The 10,034-nt window shown below is 43.9% G+C and overlaps 1 protein-coding gene across 2 annotated transcripts; it reads right to left on the bottom strand.

The window, feature by feature from the left end:
- Positions 1 to 2,321: 2,321 nt before the first annotated feature.
- ftsj1 (FtsJ RNA 2'-O-methyltransferase 1) lies at positions 2,322 to 8,193 on the bottom strand. Of its 2 annotated transcripts, none has more exons than XM_036529357.1 (11): positions 8,127 to 8,193; positions 7,522 to 7,665; positions 7,183 to 7,252; positions 6,585 to 6,687; positions 5,943 to 6,021; positions 5,113 to 5,165; positions 4,787 to 4,840; positions 4,259 to 4,361; positions 3,983 to 4,066; positions 3,459 to 3,562; positions 2,322 to 3,014 (listed from the first exon to the last, which is right to left on the bottom strand). In XM_036529357.1, exons 2-11 carry the CDS (start codon positions 7,640 to 7,642, stop codon positions 2,625 to 2,627), a joined length of 1,161 nt encoding a protein of 386 aa, XP_036385250.1. In that variant the 5' UTR covers positions 7,643 to 7,665; positions 8,127 to 8,193; the 3' UTR covers positions 2,322 to 2,624. The 2 variants fall into 2 exon arrangements, with proteins under 2 accessions (XP_036385250.1, XP_036385249.1); XM_036529356.1 differs by having other exon boundaries at positions 8,131 to 8,179.
- Positions 8,194 to 10,034: the final 1,841 nt, after the last annotated feature.

Below are 10,034 nucleotides of genomic sequence, written 5' to 3'. Positions count from 1 at the left end.
GCTACAACTTCAGCACATATTGAGTGGTATAAATGTAAATGAGGTCGCATATTAACATTTTCAAAATTTCAAAACAGCAACAGCAACCATTTTGGATTTACTTAAACGCCTAGTGAAGTGCCAGAGTAATGCAAGTAAATGCATCTATTAATGCCACAGGATCAGTATCATTATCCACTGTCTAGATAACATACTTGTTGCTGTGTCCAATCACCAGAGGATAATAGCTGATGCATCTGCATCCACCTACACTCCTGAGGAAATTTCCATTCTGAGGCATCTTGAGTCTGAATGATACACAGAAACATATGTAATGGGGTGAAGTACCTTCACTTCAGGGATGACAATCATCTCAGAGCCGGTTGCTTTGTTTGGAGATGGCTACTCATTTTATATAGGAAGACCTCACATGTGGAGAAGTGTACCTGAAGGATATTTCTATTTGGAGAAGCACTTTGCATTACACAGATGGCGACCCCCAGTACATGTCAAAGCTCTGGCTGGGGAGGGTAAGGCATATTTAATGGTGTGGAAATGATAATAAATTGATCCATTTCCGCCAGTCATTAAAAGTGATGGAAAGCAGAGGAAGCACGGAGGCTGGATTTAAGCGTGAATGGAGACGCGTCTCCGTTACGTCAGGAATTTAGCTGTACTTGGAAGTTTGCACGCCCGCTGAGCATATATGGCTCTCTCTGCTCTCTTAATATGTTCGGACAATAACAGGATGAATTTGGAATAGTTTGACTCAGGAGTGTGTGATCTTGTAAGACACTTGAATCTGCTTACGTGCACCAATGCAACTAGGTGCACACACAAACACATGCATGAACACAAGCAGACACATGCACACACACACACACAGTCTTTATCCACCATTGCACCTAGACCCCAGAATAGAACGCCTCACCTGGACTCATCTCTTCACCTGTAGCCTGCCAACACACTGCCTTTCAACCAAGGACATCTAACAAGCCATTGCCGTTCTGTCCGATTTCTTTGTATGAATATGAAAATCTTTCCTTTTACATAGGTTTTTTTTTTACATCCTTACTATTGTATATCTATTCTGTATCCCTGGAGCAAAAAAAAATAATAAACAATTTTGAAATACTGGAACAATCTCCTGTGGTCGTTGGCATTCTACTCACAGAGGCATCCAGTTCATCACTAAAGCCTTACCAAAGGATAAAAGAACTACAGATTTTTTTTTGTTTTTACACTTAAATTATGAAACTCTTGGAATTCAGGTATTACATGATTTTTATCCAGAACCTTGAGATTGATGGGCAATATTTTCAGTACAATAGAAATATTCATACTCTTGTGAATCTTAATATATCCACTGTAGGTCTTATTGCCCCACCTAGTGGATGATGACTTAATTCAATGATGCTATTACTGCCAGTTATACTTGCTTGTTTTGGCTGATATCCTTAAGTGCACGTCAGAATACGGAGTCTTGTTTCCACTTACATTTCCAAGTGCACCTGAATGGGGGCATATTTATAAGGCTGTCTCCACTCATAGCGAGATACAGATGAGGCTTTTAGGGTGAAGCTAACTCCTAGTCCAGTTGGCTAATATTTAATGTAGCCAAGCTGTTGTTACATGATCTTGACAGCTTAAAAGTAATTTGGAAAATATATCTACAGACGAACACAAGTAATGTCTATGACATTACAACCCAGGTGAAACATCTAACTAACATCTGACATTATTGCATGGTTTCAATCCATTTTAATGTACTTACGAAAATACATAACATTCAACAATCCTTAAATGCAATAAAACCAAATAGAATTTATTTAACACATAGATGGAAAAGAAAACAGATTTTAAAATGCCACATAATTCAACACAATTTCACACAAACAAGGACAAATGCTTAACTGTGTTGGTAGTACAAAACACTGATGCTTCCTATCACTGGTGTTCTCCGCTATGACAGTGCCAACACAAAGCCCTGAATGAAACACAGTACTTCATTTATAAGAATGGCCGATACAGGAATCAACCACTAACAGTGATTTTTTTCCAGAGAAAACAGTTTGCTGAATTATTCCCGCACTAACGCAATGTAAATATATTTACTAGAAGAATTAACCATCTACATGCAATAATGGTTCTGGGTTACAGCAGTGTATGATCAGGGGGAAAGCACTTAATACAGTGAGCCTCGTGTCTTAATATTCTGAGAAAAGTTTAGCCAAGTACCTGGGATCAGCCCTCACAGAAGGAGAGTAAAAGATGCTGTCTGCCGATGAAGAAAGAAAAAAAAAAAACATCCTTTTGAGTCTCACTTTCTTACAACTATACTAAAATATGCAGCTGAGAAAGTACAAAGGGGGAGAGCATACGCAAACTGGAATCGGACAAATCGGATAAAGGAGGGTTGATGTTTTATTAAAAACGAGGAGAAAATTTCCCTTCTTTTGAAGTAACGCTTAAGAATCAACGACTTAGAATCGAACTGTCCTGCATGGATGCCATTCTTACAAATGGATTGCACGGTGTTTCAGATGTCAGCCCTGCTGTTCACTGGTTGTTTCAAAGCTACTTCAGTCAAAAGTCTGGTGATTCTGAAGGCTTTAACCTCCAGTACCCACATTCCCTTTCAGTGGTCACTTCACCTCCTGTTCTGCCACATCTTGACTGGCTGTTTCATCTGCACAAGGTGCAGCTGCTGCTGCCACATCTGATTCCTGATTGGCTGAAAGGTGCAGGGCAGAGAGGGCCCCCTCCAATGGGACAGAGGGAGAGTCTCCTTCAGCTGTTTCATCGAATGAAAGTGGTTGTGGTGGTGCTGCTGCTGCTGCCCCTGCTGCTGCCCCCATGTCCGATTCCCGATAGGCTGAGCGATGCAGGTCAGGGAAAGCCTTGTCCAATGGTACAGTGGTGAAGTTCTTCTTGGCCAGCAGGTTGTTCTTGCGAAGGTAACAGGCTTCTTGGTAGGGTGGTCGAATCGGGGGTTGTGTTGGGGGCCTATACTGGTATTCTTTACTGGGATCGAGCTGCAGGAGAAAGACTTCATTCAGCTGTGACACACATCCCAAGAGACTTTGCTGCAGAGAGCAGCAACGCACCATGGATCTCATCACACCTCTCACATAGCAGGACTGCGTGTCTGTGTCACACCAAATGACTACATGCAAGCATACATCATTCAAAATCAATCAAAATGTGTCTGTAATGACACATTTGTGCAGCTACACTGTCACTAAGCAATGGACGGAGCACTTCAAGAGGGAAAAACCTGAAAACCCAGAGCTAACCGTGCACTACATATAGGCTGAGATGCCAAGAACAGAAGGTTAAGAAAAACTCAGAGGAAACAGCAGAATAAAACACAAACAGCAGAACAGAAGTAAGCAGCAGCTAGAGACCGAATACAAGCGCGAGTCCCCTGGATAAAGGCAGAAACAGCTGTGGGGAATTCAGACAGACAGTGCAGTTACCTGGAGCGGGTAGTTCCGATCTGCATCGTACGCGCTGAGGTCTCCGCAGGCCAGGAACGGCACAATGAGCCGGTTGGGACCTTCCAGCTGATTAAAGTCCTCATCTGCAGCACAGCAAGAGAAACTCTTCATGCACAGAACGCAGAAATGGAACCATTTTCAGCACAGTACCACTCACTTTTAATTCACTCTTTCACCCAGTCCTGTGTCACTGGAATGGAGTCATTCCAGAATGAGGATTCCCATTCACTAGAGGTCATTCTGGAATGAGGATTCTGGAAATGTGCATTTCCATTAACTAGAAGGCCTGCACCTACACTACTCCACTTCTAATTACTTCTGACAGAAACGTGTGGATGAATGCCACGGCTCTCTGCACCGGAGGGACAAATACTTCAAACCCAGAAATCTGTTTCTTTCTCTTACCTTCTACAGCCTACATTCAGCTGCTACCGAATCAGAGAGACCATAAAATGAAGACATTTGCCAACAAACCCTGGGTGTGATGCCATATGAAGCAGTACCGTATTTGTGGTCCAGCAGAGGGTTGGACATGTTGGGGACGTAGCCTTCAGGAGGAGAGTAGTTCTCACAGACTGCAAACGCCTCTGCAGGAGAGGGAAAGGGACACCTGATCAGCATCTTCAGGAGAAAACTGCTACCTGCGTGACTGAGACCGCAGACCCAGCCAAACAAAGCTGTCTGTGTCTCTGCTCTTTGCGTTACGGCAGTATGAAGCAAAGGGAAGCCGCACAGCCTCCAGGTCCCCTCTGCAGCGCAGGGGTTCCCCGCCCGCTCACCGATGCTGGAGTTACGGCTGCTCCGCGGTTTGGCGCATGTCACTGTGGTGAAAAACACCTTCAGCTGGGAGTACAGGAGGGTCACGTCCTTCCCCCGAAATATCTGCAGAGGGAGGGAGAAGTCATGACTCACCTGTCAATCCTTAAGCACAATACCCCTCACAACATCCTTAATAAATACATTGTGCTCACTTTCAACTGCACTGATAGCTCGATTAACACTGGAGTATTCCAAACTCTTAATCTGCCTCAAAACAAACACCAACCTAAATGGATACTACAGAGAATTAACTATCTATTAGCATCACAGATGTTTTATACAGGTGGACATGGACAGTTTTCACTTTCCCACATTGTCCTTTACATTCATACAGCTGGATATTTACTCAAGGTGGGTTCAGTGGCTTTCTGAAAAGCGCCACAACACTGTCCCAGCTGGGAGCCGAACCTGCCAGTCGAAATCCTGGCTCATCAGCCACTACACCACGCGGGAATGGAGAGAAATGAACGCTCCTGATGACCGCCTACCTTTGCCACAAAAGTGCCTCCAGGCTTCAGGACATGAGTGGTAATGTTCAGAGCCTTAGAACACAAATGAACAGAGAATTGTTAAAATTTTATAAATATAAATAACTTTATAATGCTGTAGGGTGCAGAAAGAGCCGTCATTCTGGAAGTTTTAGCTGCATTTGAGCATCATTACAAAGTCATAACAGACATTGTCTTTTACGCTGCATATTTTTATCCTGAGAGTACAGTTTCAACACTGTTTAGTGTTAGAATTGGGATACAAAGGAAAAATGCTGGTGATTAAAATGAGCCTAAACACTGCTCTCCAATGGAGTGATACTCACCGCAAGCAAGAGCTGGGCCTGGATGTATTCATCCACATCATGGAGTCCGGTCACTGAGAACACAACCACGGGCAGACCAATCAGCAGGCTCCACTGGCATCTCCAGCCAATGAGAGCACACAGGATTATGTACCCTACCCTGTCAACCTAATTTTATGCCTCTTATATGGTTTACCAACAGATACCAACTACTATTTATTGGCACTGTTACTAAAGTGTAAATGCAGTTTACAAGCTTTGACACAGAATTATTTCACCATACAATAGTGACTTCATCTGAGGACTGAAAGCTTCCAAGTGACGCCTCGTACCTGTACACAGCATCTGTCAAAACTGACCATATCCCACATAAGCCCTTACGGTCAAATTTCCTGCTTTTAGAAAAAAAAATTCTAAGATTCTTTGCTAAACTCTTTGGAAAACATCCAATTTCTCTCATCTGAATTGAGAAAATGCGGAAGCACTATTCCAAAAATAGATTTGACAAAATCTCAAACACAGGTGTAAATGTCACAAAAGCCTTTCAGGCTAAAGACTGAGCTCCTGCTGCCAAACCTGAGCAATAAAGACCCTGCATGGAGCGCACCTGAAACAGACACGCTCACAGCGGTACACAGCAAACAACTAGGACAGCTAATGTGAGCTAGCAGACAGGCATGTAGTTCAGAGATACACAACAAAGCAAATAAGATCTGCTTATCTAGAACAAGGGTAATTCTGGTCTTGTGTGTGGCAAAGAAACTAGAGCCCTGTGGAGCACAGAGGGCTGAACATCAGTGAAGCAGGTACAGCTGCAGTGTGAAAGACTCCACGCAGTTTCTGATATTCACCATCGGGGGCGCCGTCACACACCACAAGGTCAGCAGGCTGTCCCTCAAAGTGCTTGATAATCTCCTGGGCGGTTGTGATCTGAGGAGAAAAAAAGCACTGCAGTTTTCATATCTGTGCAGTCAGCCCTTTCAAACAAATCTTGTCCAAGCTGCATCAGGGGTGGCTCAGTAGGGAGATACTATTCTGGTCGATGGTATTAAATATAGTCTTCTTAGTGATATAAAGTTTCTAACTTCTGAGGTTGACAAGACAAGCTACCAAAGAGATGCTGACTTCATATGCACTACAGCCTTACACTTCAACTGCAGACCTGACAGTCTGCTGATAAGGGAGGTCACAAGCACTAGAACTGTCATGGCCGTGCATATCCGTTGCTCTCCTTACCTTTTAGTTTTGAACTTGTAAATCTTACACTAATCCATCCCACTAGGAATGCAAAACTGCTAAAATTTTAAAAAACCATCACCACAACTGCATGTGCGTTATGTTAGCGCTACTGCTGCTACTAAGCCTAGCCTGCTACTTCTGCAACAAACCCCCACACCAGCACCGCAGCCAGGTGTCCCTACCTGACTCTTTCACGGGCTGACCCTCCCTGTCCCCCAGTGTCCCTACGTGAGTGTTTCCCCAGGTGTTCCTACCTTAGTGATGTCCCCCTGAATCTGAGTGACCCCTGGGAGGGGGGCCATGGCCTGCAGATCCACTGCCACGATCTTAACGTCCTCCCCCTTCTCCTCCGTCCCTCTGTAACAGCAGAGGACCAATGAGCACGTTCAGAATACCAATCAACAGAACCATGAACTACCATTCACTTTGGACATTAGACACTGGAGGAGAACATAACTCCAGTCCTGTCATGGTGAGGTCACACTGTTTATGAAGGTGTGACCCTTAGTGAACGTGGTTAAAAAAAAAATTATAAGGCATCGCCTGACAACAGGCCCAGGCTGGTTGTGTTTCTCATAATGCAGAAGCCATACCTGGTTTTCCACACAGTCCAGGGCGATTATGTGGAAGGGTGTAATGTGTGTGTGTTTGTGTGTGTGTGCATGTGTTTACGTGTGGGCAGTGAGGGGTAGGAAACAGAAGTGTGTGTGTGCGGGGTCCAGGAATGACTCTGAGGAGAGTGTGTGGGGTGAGAAAGAGGAGGGTGTGGTTTTGTGTAGCAGGAGGATGAGAGGGGGGAGAGAGAGAGAGAGAGAGAGAGAGAACAAAGGGGTGATGAAGGCATTCACTCACCGGAGTTTCCGGCTCAGAACCTGACTCCAGCTCCCAGGAGCTGCGCACAAATCCACGGCCCGCCGAACTCCTAATGGACAGGGAGACAGACGCGCATGCCCAAAAATTACACCACTCGACCTTAGACATTCCGCGTGCATTCATGCAAAGCGTGGTTTGACGAATGTTCCACTGGATAATCTTGTCATATTTTGGCATTTATCTTTGCATTTGGCCAAACTCCACATTTGCAACACGTATACTGTCAGCAATGCGGAGGCGGAGGGCATGCACGCAGCTCGTCAACATGTAGCTGGCGACTCCTCAGACTGCAGATCTCGTGCATAGGCGGCTTGTTACCTTTGAAAAGTTTGAACTCCTCGTCTATCTGCAGCAGTTTGAAGGCGCTCCTGGCCCGCCACCCCTCCTCTTTGGCCAGTCTGTAATAAATGTCACGTTTGTCTTTAGAGGAGCGGCCCATTTTCTCACGGTCTCAGGGGGAGGCTGGAAGGGAATCGGAAAGCATAGTTCGTGAGATGTTGAGGTAGCTTCCGAGGCAGTCGTATGGGGTTGCATCGTGAAGAAATTTGCAGTGCTACGTTATGAGGAGTGATGTGCAAGCTGCTAGCTGGCTAGTTAATGTGTTTTTTATTATTATATTTAAACCCGATTACCAACAACTAAGTACTGGTTGATCTGTATTTGAAAGGTGTCTGGCTTGCCAGCAATTACACATAAGAGTTGCTTTATTTAGCCTAGCACGCCAGGTAACCTTATAGTGGCTAAGTGTGCTACTGGCAAGTCAATCTCGATTGCCAACGTGTTAGCTTTCGGAAAGCTAACAGCTAGCTAGTAGCTTGTCAGTTATTAACCAACGTAAGAATAATTTAACCATATTATCTACGAATCACTGTTTCAAAATCAGATCTGCAGTGATCCTCGATGAAATCTTTCTTTTCACTTACTTACACGTTCCGAACGGCAGCCACTTTTCCCGTGTGCTCAAAGTAGGACCCCTACAGCCAATGAAATTCCATTGCGTTCTTTTTCGGCTGTCTGTGATAATGCCTGCATAAAACATTATTCAATGTTTATAGGCAAATGAATTTCTAAAAGAACTACAGTATATAAAAAGTGTTGTTACGATCATTACATTGTGGGGTGTGTGTTAAATTCTTAAAACATATCAGATTGAGTCCCTGCACTGAACTTACATAGACTAACGTTAAATCAGTCTCACGCGTACAAAATGACGTCATATTTTTGGTCGGTGCAATAAATCGCTCCATTTGACAAAATACCGCGCAATTTCCACAGTTTTTGGCTGTAAAATAATATTATGCTGAAAAATACATCAATCAACACTTTCTTTATTTTTACAAAATTCCTCTAAATAAAGTCCGTTGTTCAAAGTAAAAGAAAAAAAAAATGAAGACGTCCCTCACCATCTTCTCTGGTGCGTTAATAGCATTGTTTGGACACTAGGTGGCAGTGTATGTGTAAGAACCACTGATCCTCGCGTGCAGTGGATTCAGACATTTGGCTGTTTAATGAACAGCAGCATCCCGTGCAGTAAACAAATTGAATACAATACAATGCTGAATGCAATACAACACGCTGTTTGTCCCCAAAACGCAAACATATTCACAGAAATGAAAAAGTAAGATGCTACATGAACTTATTATAGATTCTTCAACATTTCTGTGACCCCCCCCCTAAAACAGAGTACCAACCCACTAACTGTACTCCCCTCGCCCCAATGCCATTCATGGTCATTTTCAAGAATGTTTTAACAGACCCTCAAGGACCTCTGTATAATCCAAGTTAAATAAGTAATAGCAGCTCAGCAATGTTACTATGTACCTTTAGTTAGGTACAGAGCAGTAGATACCTATCTTTGCTGGCCATTTGTGAATCATTTGTAAATTTGGTACTGTTTTATTTTACCACTGAAACTGAGGTATAATCTGTTACCTGTTTTACTGTTTGATTGTGTATCTGTTTGAATGCCTTTGAATACCTTTGGAGTGTTAGCTAGTGCACCATTATCAACATATGGATGGGTGTTGTTGCCACGTATTTAAATAATTACTTGTTTGGTGTACGATGGGCATGCATGCATTTTTGACCACGTGTATGGATAATTCACAAACCAGACAATTCGCAGGCAGATATCTGGGAGCTGAATGCAGGAAAGCATAGCGGACAAGAGGCGGAACTGCACTAAAACGAGGGAACTCAAGGCCTGATCAATGGCACCCAATGAAGGCTGGGTCCATGGCAGTGCTCGGTCCTCCGGTCCGGTGGCAGCTGGGAAGAAGGGCCCGACCCACACTGAAACCTGCTGATCTGCAGGTCTGCTCCCCCTGGAAGACACATATTCCTGAATGAATGCTTAAAGCTTAGCCTAGGTCAGTGAGCAGAGATTTCATCAGGATACCACAGCTTGCTGCATTGGTCTGGGGTGAAATAAAAGGCTAAATTCACTCATGTGTAAAATGATGTAGCATTATTTAGAATGAAACGCAGGGCAGCTTCATCAGGGAGAGCAGATCAGCTGCTCCATTGCATTGTCTTCAGTATCAAGGACAGATTTGATATGTCAGATAATCCATATTCCCTGTAGCAACGAGTCATTGGATGTGTTAAGGCAAATTTTATATTAAAATGTGTGATTTAGGTGACAACTTCTCCTGCTGACAAATCACCTGTTTTGATGTTCTGTAATCAAGACTGCAATGTGTGTGTGTGTGTGTGTGTGTGTGTGAGAGAGAGAGAGAGAGAGGTCGGTTAAGGCAGGTCACAGTCCTTTTAACAGCACTTCATTTAAAGCCAAAAGGAGAGCACATTTGATTAGTTAGTGAGTCAGAGCT

Source organism: Megalops cyprinoides, chromosome 5 (genome assembly GCF_013368585.1).
Source record: "Megalops cyprinoides isolate fMegCyp1 chromosome 5, fMegCyp1.pri, whole genome shotgun sequence".
NCBI classification, from domain to species: Eukaryota; Metazoa; Chordata; class Actinopteri; order Elopiformes; family Megalopidae; genus Megalops; species Megalops cyprinoides.
This window is presented reverse-complemented; position numbering and strand designations above follow the sequence as displayed.

What these genes read in the sequence shown, in the direction of transcription:
- ftsj1 (XM_036529357.1), bottom strand. Translation starts at nt 7,642, where the DNA reads ATGGGCCGCTCCTCTAAAGACAAACGTGACATTTATTACAGACTGGCC. An exon ending in TTCAGGGGGACATCACTAAG is followed by an intron (nt 6,022 to 6,584) that starts GTAGGAACACCT and finishes TTTTCTCCTCAG; the next exon opens with ATCACAACCGCCCAGGAGAT. An exon ending in GTGTGACGGCGCCCCCGATG is followed by an intron (nt 5,166 to 5,942) that starts GTGAATATCAGA and finishes TTGTGTTCTCAG; the next exon opens with TGACCGGACTCCATGATGTG.